General features: G+C 46.1%; 1 protein-coding gene across 4 annotated transcripts in view; it reads right to left on the bottom strand.

The window, feature by feature from the left end:
• Positions 1-1,298: 1,298 nt before the first annotated feature.
• Positions 1,299-20,555, bottom strand: part of PRICKLE1 (prickle planar cell polarity protein 1) — a 65,143-nt gene continuing 45,886 nt past the window's right edge. For 3 of the 4 annotated variants that reach the window (XM_083801531.1, XM_083801530.1, XM_083801529.1), the window contains exons 2-8: positions 10,935-11,114; positions 8,596-8,709; positions 7,640-7,777; positions 6,945-7,148; positions 6,209-6,395; positions 5,200-6,063; positions 1,299-3,585 (exon numbers count right to left, since the gene is read on the bottom strand). In XM_083801531.1, the coding sequence (XP_083657657.1) occupies positions 2,729-3,585; positions 5,200-6,063; positions 6,209-6,395; positions 6,945-7,148; positions 7,640-7,777; positions 8,596-8,709; positions 10,935-11,066 (2,496 nt within the window). In that variant the 5' untranslated portion in view covers positions 11,067-11,114 and the 3' untranslated portion in view covers positions 1,299-2,728. Of the gene's footprint in view, positions 3,586-5,199; positions 6,064-6,208; positions 6,396-6,944; positions 7,149-7,639; positions 7,778-8,595; positions 8,710-10,934; positions 11,115-15,916; positions 16,298-20,555 lie in introns of those variants that run through there. The other variant, XM_083801532.1, reaches the window with a different exon arrangement.

Consider the following 20,555-nt stretch of genomic DNA (forward strand, 5'->3'; position numbering starts at 1 on the left):
TACCAGGAGCCTTTGCGAGAGCAGCGTTTCCCCTGCTCTAGTAATGAAACCTTTAGTCCAAAGTTATCCCTGGTTTGTTTGTTTGTTTTACTAAGGGGAAGGGGAAGAGAGTCATCTTTCAGCTCACTTATTTGGAGGTTTAGAGGAGGTACTGTGCAAGTTGATGCTCTGAGTATAGCTTATAAAGAGTACTAGGGCTGTGGTTGCTGCTCGTTAACTTTTTGGTTTTTTTTAAACAACTATTCAACAATCTACGGAAAAATGTTTATCATCTAACACTCCATAAGCCTTTGCACTTTGGGAGAGAGCGTGTGCTGCATCCTTAGATGGTGTAGGATCAGGAGGAGGAGTGGTGGGGACATATCTGCATGAGGCACTTGCTCCAAATGGGCCCCAGCAGTAGCAGCAGAGCACATCCTTTCAGAGTCCTGGTTCCCTGTACTTGGAGATGCAGTTATGAACGGAAAGTCCCAATCGCTGTTCGAGTATCCTGGGCAAAGCATCAACAAGGCAGTTTCTCTTCTCAAGCCTTCTCAGTCCTCGCAGTCTGGCTGTTGGACTGTTAAGCACAGGAGGCATTTAGCTGCTAGGAAAGCAAATACCGCCTGAGCCACCAGGGCAGCCGGCCAGCTGGAAGCAGCCCACACGCCGCCCATTGGCCCATACGATGCTGCATGATATTGCTTTGATCAGCTTTCATGTACACAAGACTTGTTTGTACTAGAAAAGTGACTTATATGGTGAATACCACCTCTGGGAGTAAAGGATCTCTTGCTTATTTTACCCTGAAAATATCAGCCAGTAACTGCTATTTTGACTTGGCCTTAGCAATAGCTTCCTTTTATTTGGTGTGAGCACTACCCATCTATCTTCCCTCCCTTAGGTCTGGCTACTTTGTATTTCAAAAAGTTATGTCCTCAGAAATGACAAACAGTTCATTTGGTCAGGCTTTTTGTTTGTTTTTTTTTAACTTGTAAGAAGTACCTGTTACTTCATCAGTTACCGTTGTTCAGATGATGAAAACTACGGTTTTAGCATTTACTATTTCAAGAGGCAGCTGTCCGCATTAATTCCAGTAAAAACATTCTGCCCTAAAGGGCAGAATCACTTAAAACACTGATAGAAGCTTATTTTAATTTGAAATACCTCCTGCTCTCCATCTGAGTTCAAGGCAACTCGATTACGTGCTAGGCCCCCTTGCCTTCTAGAACCACCTCACATCTCTCTGCCTTGCTGTAGGTGAACACGAGGAAGGGTTTTGGGGAAAGGTTGGGAATAATAAGAAAGAAATCCACATCCACAGGAGTTGCATATTTGTTGTACTGATATATTCCAGGCTTGTGTGATTTTTTTACATTTATATAGTTTACATTTTGCTTGACCCATAAATAACACTTGCAAGATTAAGAGGGCCATAGTTTAGAGAGTATTTACATAGCCCCACCATGCATACAGAGCTTTCAATACCTAGTAGACAAAATTAAGCTGTTCTGCACTAAACATCTTTCAATATTTTTAAACCCCCTGACTAAAATACAAGCAATATTTCATCCATAATGCTGCTGTTAAACCCCTAACAAATCTAGTTTGATATTGTAACAAACTTCTTCAAATTCAGGGATATAAAAATATTCAGCTTTTAAAATTTTAACTGTACAATATGTACATTAGTATTTGCACTGTTAAATTATGAATACATTTAAGCCTATGAAATACTACGTTATAAATATCATTATTTTTTGATTTAGAATTGCAACTAATACATTTTAAAACCTGGATAATACATCTGAAAAGACACAATTCTGGAGCCTAATCCTTTAAGCCCTTACGAAAGTATTTGTTATGTAAGTAGATTCATTGACTTAAATGGGGTTACGTGCCTGAGCAAAGGATTCCAGCATTTGTACCTTTCTCTTTCAATGCAGTGGAGTGGAGGAAATGACATAAAAACCATCACTACTCATTGTACTCACTGGCAGTCAGGTCCAGTTCCAAAAGCTGGATTAATACCTTCCTTTAGACAGGCACAAAAAACAACTTACACAGGATGGAGTTATTTCAAAAAAATAAAAAATAGAAGGAAAAACATGAAATTTAAGTGTGTAAACCGTTTAGTGCTGCTTTAAGATATATCAAGGCCTCAAGCATTTCAGCTCCCGTATTCTGATTTTTGCCTCCTTAATAGTGGACTCTTTGGAAAAGCAGCATTTTCCCAAATTTTAAAAAAAAAACACCTTCCAGTTTTTGTAGGGAAACTTCAAGGAAGAGAATCAGTTTTATCAGTGAAGAAAGGACACAGCCTAGAGTCACCTTTTCATTGGAGAGAAGAAGGAAGAGTTGAGGATCACCCTTTGTGGGCATAGTTACAGTACAAGACTGACAGTTTTATTTATTGATCTTCGCTGACTCCCCTCTCTCAGATAACTGAACATAGGTGAATAGAGAGCATAAAATAAATGTCTACACAAAGTCTGTATCAAGAACTGCAATAACAGTACTGTGACAGCTGAAACGTATGTAAACCTAGCAATATCTGAACAGGTCATCGTTTGGCATAGTGACATTTCTGAATGTTACTTTTACAATGTAAACTCTGGTACAGTTATCATTTACACTGGCAAAGCGTTAAAAACCTCAGCAACTTGCCTAAGTACAATTATTAATATAAAAAGATGTGGTTCCAACTGTAGCTAGAGAGTTGACTGGTCTTCCCAACTGTTAAAGCACATTAAGAAATGATGCAGTTTTTCCCTTTGTGTCCCCTCTTCTTCTTTGATTTGGTTGTCCTTTGTCCAAACTGAGAACTAGATAACGCAGTAGTTGGACTAGAAAGGTCGTCTGTATAGTATGGATATCTCAGCGAGCGTGGCTGGGGAATGGGCTGTCCCAGGAAATACCCTTCCTCTTCAGAATCAGATGATGAGGATGAAGTCGAACACCAGGAGTCATCTTCGTCACCATATAATCCAAAAAATTTATCAACCACCTGATTCCGCAGTGCATAATCAGAACTCGTATGGGCATACTGGCCATACAGCTCCGCGTTTTGAATATATGCCCGAAACTCACGCGAGCTTTTGTTTTGAATAAATTTTTCATGATCCTGAGGAGAGTAATAACGAAATCTCTCTTTTGGAGAGCATCTTCTTTCTGTGGCCAAATTAAGTGCGTTATCTGAACGAGATTTCCTACTTCTTCTGCGATGGTGAGAAGGCCGATTTCCACGCTCTTCGAAATGGTAAACACGCCTGCGAGTCCTTTCACTCATTGGAGGCTGTCGAATTTCAACATTCTCGTAACTGCCATTATCAATAACATCATCTGAAAACTTCACTTGCTGTGGTCTAGACTGGGATTTAGATCTTCTCAGTACAGGCATATGCACTGGCTTCTCCTCTGGTAACGCTTTTTCCTGGCACAACTCTGAGCTCAGACTCTTCAAGGACTCTGTGCTCCGGTGGAGCATGGAAGAATTCAGAGTTCCCATGTTGCTCATCTTCTCACAGTCCTCTACCTCCAGTTCTTGGAAAGTTTGCAAAGAATAGAGAGATGTCCGTGGCTTGCCTTCGCCATCCATTGAAGCCCCTGGGGTGGGAGTTGAGAAAGGAGGAAAAGGAGAATTAGAGGTGCGTTGAAGAGAGAGAGGTACTGCAATGAAACGTTAAAAACATTCGTTTTCATGAAAGCAGACCTTGAAGTGTTAGGCAGTGGGCACAAACTGGAGCACAGGCGGCTCCCCCTGAGCACCAGGCAGCACTTCTGTGCTGGGAGGTGCCTGAGCCCTGGCACAGGCTGCCCAGAGAGGCCGTGGGGTCTCCTCCTTGGGGATCTTCCAAAGCCCCCTGGACGTGGCCCTGGGCAGCCCGCTCTGGGTGTCCCTGCTTGGGCAGGGGCTGGGGCAGGTGGGCTCCTCAGGGCCTGCCAGCCTCAGCCACTCCAGTTCTGCTCTTTGGAACCATTACCAAAAGGACTAGCTTCACATAACGACAATAGCTTTGTTTTTTACTTCAAACATTTAAGAAGTAGCTAACATTAGAATGCAAAAAGTTTAATTATAAAATATTTAAACAGCTAAAACACACATAAAGCCAAGCCACTAAGAAAAGAATTACTTTAAATTACGATCCATGCTTGCCATTTTTAAAGCTAAAATATTCTGTGCTTCTGGTATGGCTAAGTTCAATATTCCAGCTGTTGCTACAGGAAAGCCAGGATTGCTTCCTCTCAAAGAAGGATCTTTACTCTCAAAATGTCAACAGTAAGCTGGCCTGGTTTACTTCAGGTTTGTGTCAAATGACCGTTCATTCCCAGAACAAGGGTTTCATCTGCCCTATGACCCTCCCAGGTGCAGTACTTCTGGTTCCTCTTCCTCTCATACCCCCTGAACCAAGCTCCCCTCATCAGTTCCTGCTTTACCACATGGGCAATGCAGCACGTGGCTGCTTCTGAGCTATGCAAGGAGCTAGAATAATTCGTGCTAGAAGGAAAGGAATGGAGAAGATAGAGACACATTTTAAAAGTTGTCCTATTAGCTAATTCTCTGCTTTTTTGTTGTTTTGTTTTTCTGTGGGGTAGGGAATAGGAATGGGAGGTTAACACACAACACAGATGCACTTGCATATCTGACTTTTATCCTTTCAGCTAATTTCAATCGCGTTTGACAAGGAGGTTCACAAAAGTGGATTATCAGTTTCTCTTCAGTCAACAGAGAAAGATAATCTCATAAACCTCATTTCCTAAGGCTAAGAAGGCTGCCATCCTTTCAGATTTTCTACATATTTTTACAAGCAAATCAGGAAACTATCTACAGTGTTTTGTGGATTATCTTTAATATGATCCTAGTGTAGAATGCAACTTCTTGTATTTAAGGTACAGAATTTGCTTGAAGTTGTGGTTTGTATGTAACAAATGCACAGTTCAAGACTGTTCTTACTCTGTTTAACATTACATTTTGTTGTGTTTTTTGTTGTTGTTACAAGCAAAGAAAATAATTCAAAAGGAAAGGAAAATTTAAATAGCATACGTTTATGTCATGGAAGAATTGTGTGCTTGATAAAAGTACATCAAGCATATCATGCACCTCCTGCTGTGAAAGCTTTTTAAAAGAATCACAAATATGAACAGTCTTAGTTCAAAGTACTACAGCATCCATGCTTTGGTTGACCTCTCCATCAAAGCCATGCAATTTCCCCCCGTTACCTGTTATGTTGGACAAAGCCAAAGAATCCATCGAGTCTCGAACGCTTTGTTCTTGCTGTTTCAGATCAGACAAACATTCCAGGGAACCTCCGTACCACGGTGTTTGGTCGTGTTTGTATCCCGACGCCCCATGCTCCATGTCTAGCTCCTGGATCTTCCTGCTGCTGGCAGGGCCCGGATGGCTGCCATACGCGGAGTCACCCAGGCCGTCCTGGGACTGGGCCCAGTACATGTCTGATTGATACTTCTTACTTGCTAGGCTTGGGTTATTTTTTTTCAAGTCCAACTTGCTCTTGACAATGCTGTCAGAAATCCAGTGTTCGCTTGATCTAATGTCTACCTCAGTGGGTTGCTGGAAGAGGCTTTTATCACCAAACTTCAGAAGCAGCTGAGTCATGTAGTCTTCGTGTTCAGCCCATTCTTCAGGGTCCTCAGGCATTTCTTGCTCTACTCTTCCTTTCCAGAAGTCTTCATTAACAAAGCTTGCCTCTTCCCTTGAAAGGCTTAAGTCATCCAGCTTGCGAGAAAGGGTATCATCGGCGTTGCCTGACAGACCAGGAAACTTGTAGTTGAGGGCTGGCGACAGGAGGAGAGACTGGCGGCACTGGTCAGCCGAGCGGCTGCTCTTGCCCATGCGAATGCTCCTCCTGGAGTCTCTCGATCGAGCAGACTGGAACGCGGAATCCGAGGAGTCGGAGGCGTGAACGTCCTCACCCAAGCTGCAGGTTTTTGAGCAGTAGATCTGCCCTTGCTTCGGAAGGAAAGGGCAGCCAAGCAAAGAGGTCTTGCACTGAGCACAAGAAAAGCAAGTCTCCGTAGCATGCCAGTGCTGTCCATCGTAGGTCATCTGGGCATGGTCAACACCTGGAAAGGGAGAAAAAGCAATGCTTTGGGTTCCCTCAAAAACTACTGGCAGGATCCACGCTTCTGGAATGTGATTTTTTTTTTTTCCCCATAATTTGTCTTTCCCTTAATATGTAAGTTTAATACTTAAAAAGGACACACTTACCAATGTGCTCCCCGCAGGTCTCACAGTATTCCGCGTAAAGAGATTCAAAACAGTTACAGCAGAACGGTCGCCCGTCCTTCATGATGTACCTCTGGCCTCCCAGGATCGTCTCACACTCGAGGCAACAGAAGTGTTTCATGTGCCAGTGGCGACCCTCAGCTTCTGTGCACTCATCAGCAAAAATGATCTTTTCAGAGAGAAAAGTGAACTCTTAATTAAGTGGACAAAACATCCCCTCAGGACTTAGAACAAACAAAATATCCTATTTGTGCAGCTAACACACCAATGTTTTGTTTATCTGGCTTTTGAGTACAAAGATAAAACAACAATTGCCTAAGACAACTGTGGCATTCTGAGCTTTTCTTAAACAGCAAAGAAAGAAGAAAAAACTACTTTTTAAAGCAAAAAAAAAAAAAAAGGAAGGTAAGAACTCAACAAAGAAGCTGCTGTTATGATGATATTTTGGAATATTTGTACAGATTCTTGTTCTAATTCAATCTACAAGTTTCAATTCTAAATACAAACAGGTACATGTTTTCCAAATTTGATCACATTGCTTGTCGTATCACTGTTTTGACATGAAATGGAACACCTCTCAGCTTTCAACACATCTATGCACCACAGTCATTACTGCTTTAAGGAATGCACCTGCCTTCAGTAACTGCCCAAGCAAGCGATGCAGTTTGTTAGCTGAACAATGACGGGTGGTGGTTTGACTGTAAAATGTAAATTTTACCTCATCACAGGCTGAACATCGAGGCTTAAGAAGTTCAGCATGGTGTCTGCCGCAGTGAATTTTTCCATCTTGGTAGAAGTAGATAAGGTCAACGAGAAGCTCATTACACGTGAAGCATACAAAACACGATGGATGCCAGCACACACCGGGGCCAGCTCTTGAGGCAAAAACTGCAACTTCTCCACCATTTACTTTTGTACCACACTGGGAACAAAAAGAGAAAGCGGACATACTTCATATCACAGACAACTAGCTTCTGGCATTTAAACTAAATTAAAACACCAAACCCAACATGAAGGCTTTATTCCAAAATTTTGACATGAAGGGAAAAATATATATTTTCAATCTTGGACTAGACAATTCTGTGCATCAACAAAACTTTTGTGAATACAAGTTTATAATTAATAACGTTTTGAAACATATGCCTGTTTTTCATGTGTCTTTATTTTAGTGTGAGTCAACAGCAGTAGCAAATATGTCAAAGATTCAGCTCATTGCTAGTATTAAAGGTTGTTTTGCTTAAGCAAGCACTACCTTCTTTCTATTCATATGCAGTTTCACAAATATCCTATTTATATATATTTATATCTTATTTATTTATATATGTATGTTCAGGCATAGGCAGAAATAAGCCTACATTTAGTATTGAGATATTAGTGAGACCGCTGCTTGGCTTGTGGCACCAGTAGCGTTACCTGTTCGCAAACTGCATGCATCACTGCTCTCGAGAGGAGTTTAATAGTGCCTCGGCCGAGCGCCTCCTTTTTGCGCTGAGAACTAAACATCTGCAGCTCCTTCTTTTCTTCTTCGCTTAAAGACTGGCAGTATCTCACCTTCCAGTGAAAACACAGAAGAACTTTCTTTAGAGACTGAGCTTTTAAAATGACATCGCAACGAGCAAGCACATAATATGCAAGAATTTTTTCAGGCATGCTGGCAATCATCATTGAACTTCTCTAGCTAGTCTTCTCTACAACCTTAATATTTAGTTAATATGGCACAACACAAACCTAGTATAGACAGAGATTTTGCAAACTAAAACGTTGTCCAGACAAGGAATAACATTTTAAAAAAGCCAAACCAAAACCTGCTGCTGTCTTAAAATAATGGAAGGAGCGTAACCGAGGTTCGTCCATAACACTGTCCTTTAGATTTATGGTAAAGTGCCTGCAACTAAATATTGCAGTACGCAAGATCTTAAGCATTGACACCCCCGCCCCCTTTTCTTACAAAGAGTTTGTTTGTTATTTCCACTTCTGCTCCAAATTGCACTGCATATCTGAGATGCAAACCTTTTACTATCACAAAGCATCCTTTTTGTGTGCTACAATGAAATCCCAGGAATTTGTAGGTTCCTGGTAATTGGTGGGTGGCTGCAAACACTATAAAAGCAACTTGTGTTAAGTTTATTGCAGTGACACCAACCTTCCTGACAAGAAAAAGCAGTGTCCTTCCAGACAGCTCTTATCTGCACAGCAGCGAAACGCAGAGCTAGACAATGGGCTCAGTGTACGCGCCGGGCTGGCGCACAGGTCAGATGCCAGCACAAGCCATGTTTTAGGGTTGTAATAAACACGCAGGTAGGTAATTCACGCAGAGGAGGTGAGAGAGACCTAAACCCTGACCGTGCACCCCCAGGCTCCCCAGTTACCTCGTTATCGTGGGGTGGCAGCTGATAGAGGAGCTGTTTAATTCTGTGCTTCTCTCCAGGGCTGTTCACGTAAGGGACTTTTTCCTCCGGCAAGCAGGCAAAATACAGCTGTACCTGCACGGGAGCATGTGAAGTCAGACCAGGAGACACACATCACCTGAGCACCGCACGCGACCTTCGGCTGCTGTTTTATCTCAAGTCCCATTTACGAAGGAAGGAGGCTATGCTACATTAGACCTGTGACAGGATTTGTGCTGAAAATACGAGGCCCAGATGAACCAACTCAGCAAACCTGGCTCGTCTCTGATAAAACTAGCACCAAGCTGCTGAATTGCTTTTCTGGAATGCAATTTGCAGTGACAATTAGGGGGTATCGTAAATTATGCACATTTAATGTTCTCATTATTCCCACCCCCTTCAGGGCTGGTCAACAACCCAGCTGAAATTCCAAGTTTCCCTCTACAATTTACCACACAAGGCACGAAGCTTTCCAGAAAACAGTCGCTGTGTAAACAAATTTAATTCGCTCTGTGCATTTTACACATTGTTGAGACAAAAGCTGTTTTGTAGCCCCCCGCTGATCAGGTTCACCCAAAGCATCAGCTTTCATTGCTTCCATGTGGCCTTTGGTAAGAAGGTGGAAACATCCTTCCCGTGGGAGAAGGCTGGATCCAGGCACATTTCAGTCGGATGCAAATGAACTATGAAATTTTCATGGGCTGCGTGTTTTTGATAAAGAAATCAATATTGGGTGTACACACCTATCAATCTTCACTCCTCTTTTTTTTTTTTTCCCCCCAGAAGAAAATTATGACAGGAAAACTGTAATGAACGCTATGACAAAGCCCGGTGGCAAAAAATATTTTTGTGGAACAGCTACAGATTTATTGTTTTTCCTATGCAGTTTCCAGCTTGTCACGAGGCCTGGGGCGGTAAATAAGAGCCGGCTATTGGCAAAAAATATTACTTGCCATCCAGATTTAAATAATGCTTAGGTCAACAGCTTATTACTGTGTGAGACAGATGAAAAAGAGGCAGCAATCAGTCAGGAAGCAATCAAAATTATATGGGAAAGGTTGTATGAAACATTATTTGGCTTTCATTTAACCAAAATTTAAACATCAGAAGTCCTCTTAGTACTGATTGCACTTCAAGAAGCTGCAGGAAAAGATAACGACACGCAGTACAAAGTTAAGCCTGAAAGACACTTTATGCCCTTCTCTCGGTTTATTGCCCTGTTCTCAAATTAAGTCATTCTTCTTCGAAAAAAGAAATCTTTAATGAGTTTGAGCTAGCTTGATTATGGGGATATTTTATGGAATTTACTTAATTGTTCTGACAGAACATTAGCTTGCTGGTTGCCTTAAGGTCTGATTCATCGGGATTCATATATATGCTTAAGCAAGCAATAAAAAGAATTTCCCTAAAAATAGCCCGTTATTTGCCATTCCCGCTGACACGACTTTATTCACAGCTACGAAAAATCTCTGCACAGCAGAAAGGATGCATCTTTTGCACCTCCATAACTACGGACTGCAGTAACTTGCCAGCTGGCCAGGAGCAGCTCTGCGTCCTCCAGCACGTGCTAGGAAGTCTCTCTGCCCCTTCAACAGGGACACCCGAGTTCTGGGTGATGGTGAATGCACAGCTTCAGCACAGTTACAATAACAACAGGTAAACGAATACGTCGATAGGTTTGATTTGATCTCCTATAGCAGCTCTCTCTCATCAGCAATTTCACTTATTTCCCCTGCATTGTGATGTAGTGGATAAAGAAGAGAAGGGAGAGGGGGAGGAATAGCCCAACCAGCCCACAAGCGTTGGCTGCAGGGAAGGCACCGGAGAGATGCCGGCATGAACAAATGGCAGGCACACCGCCACTTAAACAAGCGTTAAACACGTTAGTAATTGTCACAGTGACAGAATACCTTCATTATGTATGCTGCAGCAGCGTTCCCGTTCTAGATGTCAAATGCCCAATTATGTAAAGAGATGGTCACTGCTTAACTGCGCCTGTACAAATCGCACCGTGCCACGGGCTTCAATTAAACCTAACAGCTTACTTCAGAGAGAAAGCAGATTTCTCTGCTACTTTTAGACTCAACAGTACATACCTCTGTGGCACATATTTATTGAAAAATCCTGAGGAATATAAACTTCTCGATGCTGAGGATATTAAGTTCCCTTGAGGCAGCCTCATTGGAATGGGAAACAAAACGAGGTGGAGGGTTCTAGGTGAATTTGAGTTTTAAATTATAAGGATTCAATAAGACTTGCTATCACTCCCTTAGACAGTCTATATGGGGCTTATTTTAATAACGCAGAACCACAGTCAGTACCTGCTCTGGTCTAAGGCCTGGGGGGACCCACGCATATTCTTCCAAGGCACAGCCAGAGTCATCATCAGACGTTGAGCTTCGCTGACACCCAAAAACGAGGTTGTTAGCTTTGGGCTCCATCTCCAAGGGCATAAGTGTGAAGCGTTAAATATTTCAGCTGCAGCTCATCAAGCAATTGATCTGGAAGAAGAGATTAACAGAGCTTTAATAAACTTTAACACGCAACAACTAATTATCAGCGTAAGTGGTCTTACAACAGTTTAGTATTCCTTGTGCTGGCCAGAACACAGATTATCGGAGCATCATTACAACTTGCTACAAGCAATTCAGAAGTATTCCAATGAGTTCTCAAAAACAAAAAAAACCACCACATACCTACCCAAGAAAAAGCAAACTAGACACACATCACCACACCTGGCAGCCGATACCTGTTTCGGTATTAACACTCGCCTTTTTACATTTCTGCTCGTCTGACATTACAGATTATATGTATACATAAATAGGAAAGACTTATGGAGTAAAAGCTCATAAAATGCATGAGATGAGCCTTATCTGAAGACACTAATAATCTAGTAACACAGAAGACGCAAAAACTGCTTGTCAAAAACTAAAGAAATCCGTGGGGAAAGACAGCTGTGCAAGTAGCATCCTGTTTTTAACAAGGTAGGCATAAAGCAATGAATGTCTGCTAGATTCCTCTGAGATCCTCGTTTTAGCTGTATCAGAGCGGAAGGGTGTTGGTCCAGTTAAATATCTGAAATCCAATTATGCCAGATTAGGCTCTGTAAAATGCATCATGATTGTTCTGTTAATTTAAAACCCTACAGGGAGATGCTTCTGTTGATTCATGAAGCCTACAAAGCTTAATATCAGTGGGATCATTTTGAGTCACAACTGGCAAAGAAGGCTCTCACCGACATCCGCAGCTTTCTGCAGTAAAATGCTTATTAAGATAAATATCTTACATTAATTCAAACAAGAGTTCTTAGGAAATTCGGATCAGGAGTTTCAGTGAAATATAGACTGCCAAAACCAGAGAGGATGTGCTCTGCCAGGACAGACATCCTGAACACCTGAGCTTGGAAGCAAGCTTGCCTTCATGCTACGCTACGCGTGCGCTGCACCTTCCCCCTTTCAGGCAGTTTTCTCCATCTGTCCACTTAAATTCGGATGCAGCACAAGATCCAAGCTGCTGGGCAGCTGCAGAAAACCCTCATCCCCTCCACATATAACCTTGCTGTTGGGTCTAAAGGGGAGAGCAACCTCAAAGCTCCAGGCGGGTCCCACGTCATCTCCGCCGTATCCGAGGGAACAAGCTGCTGCTGGACCGCAGGGGGAAGGAAAACGCCAGACCAGGTACCCAGGCATCCTGCTCCCTGCACACTGGGGGCTTCCCCTCCTTCACACGAGGCCCCTGAGAGTGCCACGCTGGGTATCCGGTGCATCACGCAGACCCAAACCTGCTCAGTAGAAAGCGGCCACGTGCACGTGAAGTTACAAGCTCGGAGAAATGACGACGGTCGGTAGTAAGCGTTCTATCTGCCCCTGCTTTCGGCATGTCTGTACGTTCCCACGCCCAATAAAACGAGGTGGGATTACTTAACTGCTCCACTGGGCCAGCGCTCAAAAAAATTAACTTGTTAACTTCGCTCCAAAACTCTCGGTTTGAAGATGTATGCGCTATTTTTGGTGTGCTGCTAGGATGCCAACACGCTACGATTACGCTGCGTAGCTGTACTGTAATACAACATTTACCTGGTATTTTATGGGGCAAGCAAACCCGCCCTTTGGGAACAGGCTACTTCTTACAGAGCTTGTCAGATGTCAGGCAAGTTTCTGAAATCTTAGTCTAGGTGAACAACTGAAGATTCACAAAACAACTTTTTAGCTTAGCATCACCACGTGTTACAATCCCTGCCAAGGACGGCGAGCAAAACCAAACCCCTACACTTGTTATTTTGCATATTAACAGTACCAGAGACAGGTAGATCGCGCTCCCACTGACACCTTTGACTTTACCCTAGGAGACCTTTCCCTCATTTTGCTCTTCTACTGCTCAGAAGCTGACCTTTCAACTCAATCATTTCAAAGAGGTGCCAATCACTCGTGGCTGGTTAGCGAGCTGAAGCCAAAGCCCTGGGTACGAATATCCATTGTCAGTGACGGGACAGTATTAGTGGATCAGTCACATTAAAGGATTTCTGTTGCCTTATTCACTACTACAAAAGTGACAGGAAGTCCTGGTTTGTCTACTGAAAAAGCAAAGTATGAGTTGAATCACAAAACAAACCTCTAAAAGCTCAATCCTCAATCCAATATTTAAAATGCAGGCAGACATCCTGCTGCATACTAGACCCCCCTCCTTCACAAACAAATAATAGGGCAGTCAGTGATGCACAACTGCTTCCCCAGCCCGCATCCCGGTGGGAGTGAAGTCAACCATCAGTATGCTCGTTGTCACTCTTTGTGTGAAACTGGGGTGCGGAGGGACAGGGCAATACGGCGATACAGCTAAGAAATCCCTGCTAGCGAAAAAAGCGACAGTGCTGACATTTGCAGAAGGACGGCGATGCCAGGGTCAGCATCAGTGTCCCACATTGTCTATACCCAAGTAGCTCTGAAGAATAAAATCCACCCATCATCACGATGGGCACGGCTGAGAAGTCCATGCCCTGCTGAGATGATCCTAGCAGCAGATGCACTGCCTCGCAATTTCCCTGCTGCGGTACTTAGATGGCCGGTGTACGATCACGTGCCACTAACAAGTCTGAGCTGATGCTCCCAATTCCTACGGCTTTGTGTCATGGGAACCTTGCTGATCAAGCAGCCGCTTTTCAAGCACCAACTCCTGCATGAAAACCCACGAACGAAAGGAGTCACCAGACGAAACATCTCTGTCAACGTTTTAGTAGGCAAGGTGACCTCAGCCATGCCGTGGGGAGCAAACCCGAAATTAAATTCCACCAGAGAGAGACACTGAGCCTTGCCAGCCCTTGGGCGTACCCCGGCCTGTTCGCACCACAGCGAACGCTCACCATCGCGTCCATAACGAGGCTCGAGAGCCTCTCTCTGTGGGATCGAAGATCAACTCCGCTGGCTTAATTTCTCCAGCTGACAAGGAAAAACAAAGTTCAAAATAAAATCTGAACGGATGTAGACCCATTAACTTTCCTGAGGATTTCTGAACACGAAGGCTATGTGCTACTTCTATATGGCAAGAAGCAGTGCTGGGTGCTGTTCGGATTGCAGGCATACCAAAGGTACGTAAAGGCAAGACAGCTGCCTAATTCCAAAAGCAGATAAGAGAGAGACAGCGCAGCTTTTCCATGAAGATTGATCTGCCTGGGTCACCTTTTACCCGTTCATTTTGGGCAGTACGAGAAGAGAACCACAGACCCATAGGCTCATTTTCCCTGCAACACAGGGCAGGTTGACAGTACGGCTGGTAGAGAATAAAGGAAAAAGATACCTGAGCTCAAACTGTGAGGTGCGACTTTGCCATGGGAGTGCTCCTCCCCACACAAGGTGACTGGAAGCGTTTAAAGCGAGGTCGATAAATCCCAGCGAGCCGAGGTAACCCAAAGGACAGCATTCACTTTGAGAGAAAGACGTCACCATAGTGCTAACACCAAGCCATAAACCGCCCGACACGACACCATAAACCAACACGGCCGCGCTGCAAATATTGTGGCGTTGCTGAGAGCGAGGTTTCTAAAAACGGCGCGGCTTAACAGCAAGCTATTTGCCCAACTATTTCAGCAATTACTCCTCTGGAAGTCCTCCTTCCTCTCCTGCTCGAGTGCAATTTGGTTTTGCGTTTCCAGCCTACAGGGTTCTTCCTCCCAGCCCCCCAACTGCACTCCTTCTTCAAAGCGAGGCCGTTTAAAATGATTACATCCTAAGGAGGATTCAGATGAACATAAACAACAGCTGAGAAAATAAATGCTGTCTAAGGGAAGGGGAGAAAGGTGGTCTTTCTACTCGTGCCATGACATCTACATCACACGGCCAGTTTTGTTTTGCTTTTGTAGGCTGCAGAACATCTCGGGGCCTCAGTTCTGCTCAAATGCTACCTCCCAAAAAGCTGCATGGAGATACCTCAGGTACCAGGGGACCCATCTCTTGCTGGGACAAGGCTGTCCTTGCCCAGGGGTCTCCATCTCGCTGTCACTCTCCACCACGACCCCACACCGGACAGAAGGGGTCCGGCTGTGCCAGCCGGGGGGGAGGTGGGGGGGGGGGGCGCAGCTCCTTGCCCACCCCCTGCGGACTCACTGCGTCCTGCGGGGCAAATTGGTTAACGACTTTTTTTGTTAGAAAGCTTGTCACCGGGGCCGGAGGGGATGCGAGATGCATATCACACGTATCACACGGCCCCAGCCGCGGCAGGGCTCGGCGGGTGACAGCCACCTGCTTCTTTTGGGGCCCCCCTCCCCGTGCAACGCCCCCCGACGGCAGGGGGGGGGACACACAGGGAATCCCCCCCTTCTCCCTAAAACGTCCTGCACGGCCCCAGCGAGACAGAATCCCAGCCTTTTACAGCCCCCCCATTGATTTTTTTTTTTTTTTTTAATAATTCTATTTTAAACAGCAGCCAGACTTCCACAGGCGCTCAGGTTTCACCCCGTCACCTGTTGGCTCCCGAACAACACCCGCCTTTGTTAGGGCTCACAGCCCTCCTTTGAGCCGGGGGCTTCCAGCGAAAACACTTCAAGAAAAAAGTGTTCGCGGAGCCACGGGGCCGGCCGGGGCTGTAACGCCCAAATTCCGCGCATAGCCCTGTCACGCCCTCGCCCCTCAGCCCAGGCGCTCCCCTCCGGCCAGGACGGGGGGGGGCAGGCGGCGGAGCCCCCCGGAGGAGGGCTGCCTCCCCCCCCAGCGGGTCCGCAGCGCCGGGGGGACCCGGGGACGAAACCCGCAGCGCCCCCGGCCCCTGCCCCCCCCAGCACTGCCCCCCGCTCCAGAGCATCCCCGCTCCTCACCTCGGGCTGCAGCGGGGCTCCCCGGGCGGCTCGGAGGAGCGGCCAGGCACAAGCTCGCTGAGGAGAGGAGGGGTGGGGTGGCGGGGGGGGCTCCTCCTTCCCCTCCTCAGCCCGCCCGCCGGCAGATACCTGTGCCGCCGCCCCGCTGCCCCCTCCCCCGGGGCTGCGGGCCGGGCACGGAGCGGCTCCTCCTCCCCAAAACACCCCCCCCGAGCCCCTCACCCTGCTCCGGCCCCTGGCCCCCCGCGGGGCATCCCCCTAGCCCCGGCTGCTGCGGGAGGAGGGGACACCCCTGCCCCCGGTGCCGGGCAGAGCTCGGTTTCCGCGGCGGGGAGGCGGCGAACATGTGTTTTTTAACGAGCCCGCTTTTGTCCGTGCTTCTGCTGGAAACAGATTTCCCACCCCACCCTGCATTGTGTGCCCCGGGGGCTGCCCCTGCCCCGCCGCCCCCCCCCGCCCCGGGACCGCCGTGAGGCGCCCGGGGGAGCTGGGGGTTGATAAGAACGGGAAAAACGATTGTTCTGCGACGTTGTGTACTTAAAAAAAAAAAAAAAAAAAAAAAAGGCAATCTATCACTGCCTTTGCTATCACTGCTTTTTCTATCACCGCCTTTTTAGGGCATCCCAAGTGAGAAGGAGGCATCCCAGCCCTTGTCCCGGGGCAGTGACGCCCAAGCTGTTCCGGCTCTGGCGACATTTTCTGACTGCTGGGGGCTGGGGTCTCCACGTGTGCTTCTGAGAAGCAGGCTCCACACTAAGCCAACAGATGAGAGCCCCATGAACCCCTTCCCCACTGCTCTTTGTTTCCCTTGGGAAGTCATTAGCAAAGGTCGTTTATTAGCGAGGTGTCCCTGGCCCAAAGCAGCCCCCCGCCATGCCCTGCAGCTGGAGACGTGTGGCCATGGCCTGGTCATCAGTGCCCTGAGCTGTGGTGGGACGGAGCAGAATTAATGTCGTCAAAAGCCCACCGGCTACAGCCGATCCCTGTCACCGATCCCAGCCTGATAGGCCACCAGGCCTTCAAATGCCACATGTAGCCAAAGAGGGCTCCTCGGTCTAAAATGGTGGCAAGAGAAGGCCCCGAGCAGCAGCCCCGCTCCTGGTGCACCCACGAGGGACGCGGGGCTGAGCACGCAGGTTGTGGCTGCCAGAGCCCCGCCACCCCGTCCCGTGTCCCTGCGGAGGGGACACCACCACCATCCCTGTCACCACCACCGCCACTGCCACAGCCAGAGGCCTGGGGTGGCTTCCGAAATCTGCATGGCAGACGTCACCAGCCCCAGCACTGGGCAAATGCTCTTCGCTGCCCCTCGATGTCTTCTTTATGTTCCTTCCTCCTTAGGGCTGACAAGCGAACAGGTGAATGAGGTCCCACACAGGTCCAACCCCACCAAATCAAAGACACAGGCTGTGGCTCCTGCAGTGGCAAAAGCTGCTGAAATTCTAGCAAACAAACCACCTACAGCCCCTCCACACCCCACTTCCCTGCCATAAGCAGTCTCACTGGTTGTACCACCTCGATTCTTAAGCTGCTAAGTTGTTTTAAGGTCAAAGTTGGCACATCGCTTGGATGAACTAGAGATTTTTTCAGAGCTGTTGTCAGTGTTGGCTTTACAAAACCCAGACTGTTTCTACTCTGTTTGTTGGACTGAACAGCCCCCATCTGGTGGCCAGCTGAACATCTGCCAATTCCATTCATCATTAATCAAAAATGGAAGTGTCAGGAATAATGTTTACTCTTCCCTGCTAGACGACTGAATTAACCAACAACAATTTGCATATATTGTCTTCTCCTTTTTCAGTATTGTCTTCTCCTTTTTACTGACCTTTGCTCAGTAGTCCTCCTTAGAGCAAGGACTCACCCTGGCTGCACAGCATGCTGCGAGAAGGAGAATCTCATCTGGGATTTGTGCAGCTCAGTGGCTACAGAAAAGTTTGCAGAGTTTCCTAAACCGAAAGCCTACTGAAGCCACTTTCTGGGCAACCAGACTGTCCCCAGTCTTGCTGACACACTGAGACCAAAGAGCTTGAGGGCGTGCACAGATAGCTGCCTGCGCTGCTCTTTTTCCCAGGTTTTTCTGGCTTGAGCACAGAAACTACTAAATTGTTCTGGGCAATGCATTTAAAGATTATCAGGCCAAAACCAACTATTGTGATCTTCTAGCCTGAAATCATGTACAATGTGGTCATAAGATTTTCCTAAAATTACTGTCTGCATGAATGAAACATTTGATTTTGATGTAAAAGTACCAGTAAAGAAAAACCCAGTACAACTCCTGTTAAATCCACTGCAGCCCTTTGCTAAATTGTTTCAAGTAGTCAATCACTTTCAACTTGGTTTGGGGTGGTTTTGTTTTGTTTTGTTTTCTCTAATCCCACATTGCTGCATTTCAGTGCTCAAGCACTGGATCGTAATTGTACCCTTGAATGTTAGGCTAAAGAATCAACTATCGTAACTCCCCCGGGCATTTGCAAATTGTGCAAGTCATTTCTTGGCTATCTCTTTTGATTCAGGCTCTTTCCACAGAACAAATGCGTTGCTATGACTTTTTACTTTTACACAACAAATACAGCAGCATACATACTTTTCATCCCAAGCATAAACTATGCTACAGAAGTTACATAAAAAAATAAAAGAAGAAAAAGGAGAAAAAAAAAAAAAGAGAGATGATCACAAACCTCCCTGCCCTTTAAGGCACGTTCCACATTCCTGGATCCGTCTGGGTAGAGCTAATTCTGCAAACAACCGGATGGTTGAGGGGATCTGTAATGGATATGGAACCTTTTGCCCCAAGGTCTTAGCACAAATTTAGTCTGGGTAACAACTTTCTTTTACTACTGACCAGGCCATGCGTGTTCTCTGGCCTGTATGAAATTTGCTCAGAGTATCAGTGGGGTTTCACAGTTCGCAATTATCCACATCACAGAACATCCCTTGAGATAACACCAGTAATTGCTACCTTTGTTGGCAGTCACAGAAGAGAGACCAAGGAGCAGGGAATGAATTAACCTCTTGTGCTTTAGAGGCAGTTTCTCCGGGTAGGACGGTGGCATTAACACCCATCGCTCAAACCTGATTATTTCTATGGATAAACAGAGGAGTTCACCCACTACATCATCACCCTTTAATGATCACCACCTTCACTCCAAGACTTCTAATTAAGCATCACCTCATCTGTCCATTAAAAAAAAAAAAAAAAAAGTGAGTCAGCTATGAAAGGTGAAAGTATGCAGTAAGGTGAATGGAACTAGAACAAAAAAAAAAAAGAAATCTGTCAGTAATAATTATTTCAGAGAACTCAATGAGAAAACTATTCAAAATAAACCAGGTTTCATGTTTTGAAACAAAACAAGCCAAGAAGGATTTTGCATATTTCTGACAGCATGGGAAGAGTCCACAGAACAGGAATTACGACTACTCTCCAAAGGTTTGTTCACAAATCAAAGCCCAGGCCTGGTGTGCTCCAGTACATATGTACCCTCAAGGACTTTTAGGAAAGATGCCCAGAGCATGTATGACCCTGACTTCAGGCTGTAGCACTGGGAGCTCTACAGGCAGTCAGATGCTTTGCACCTTCAGTGGCCCCAGGTCTATACCCTGAGGGAGCAAAGAGGTCAGGGTGAGGGATGCAGTCCCAAGGAAGTCTAAGCTGCCCTAGGCAAAACCCCCGCCCAGTGAAAAAATGATGGTTTGTTTCCGTTGTGCAGCCAATGCTAGCACAAGGCAAACATAGGTCCGACCCCTTAAAGACCACTCTACGTGTCAAAAACACAAATGAAATTTATCTATGTTTACTTTGATGTGTTCTGAAAGCCCCATGGACATCCATCAGCAGCTCCAGACACTTAAGCACCTTGTCAAACCTGGCCTTAGGCCACCTCCAGGTTAAGAGCGTGGAGGTACACCTTCATATGTAGGAACAGTTTGCACAATTTTACCGCTATATATAATCACCTGATGCACGGGACGCCTTTAAAGCAAAGCCGGAGCTTTGAAGGACCGTAATAGGCCTACAGAGCACGTTCACACCTCTTTGTGCCACTCTTCGCCTACAGCCACAGGTGCAACCTCCATGTGCTCTCCACGTCCAGCCCTGCTTCCTCCTGCCTGCCTCACGTGCCCTCCACAGTGGATCCAGCGTGGGCTTGGGGACGTCCACCACATCAGGACCGGGAGGGGGCTGAGGAACCACAGAGAGGAAGGGGAGAGGGAGCAGCATGAGCTACTCCTCACCACCCACTTCCCAGGAGACGACTTACAAATGGCAGACCAGCACACTTACTGCTACGCTGAGGCCCCCTCTTCCTTTCGTCCCATGTTTTTCTTTCTGATGCCACAAAGAAAGGGCATGGAGGTGGCACCACAGGAGTTCTGACGTCTCTGGGATCTGAGTCCTTGCTAATTTTTAAGTGAAATTTAAAAACACAGAGAAAAACAGCTCTGTAAAAGACTGATAGACAAGTGATGGTGTGCAACAGAGAGGGAGAGAGATGGGGATTTAAATGAAGCTCGCATGTGAAATGCAAACATGAGGAAAAGGTGATTTTTGCCCCACATAGGTTTGTGGCTGAGCTGCGGTGCTCACTTTCCAGTCTTTGCTGCCCTCACTGTGATCCTAGCAGCCTGTCCCCTGCCTGCC

Source organism: Anser anser (genome assembly GCF_964211835.1).
Source record: "Anser anser genome assembly, chromosome: 1".
Lineage (NCBI taxonomy): Eukaryota > Metazoa > Chordata > Aves > Anseriformes > Anatidae > Anser > Anser anser.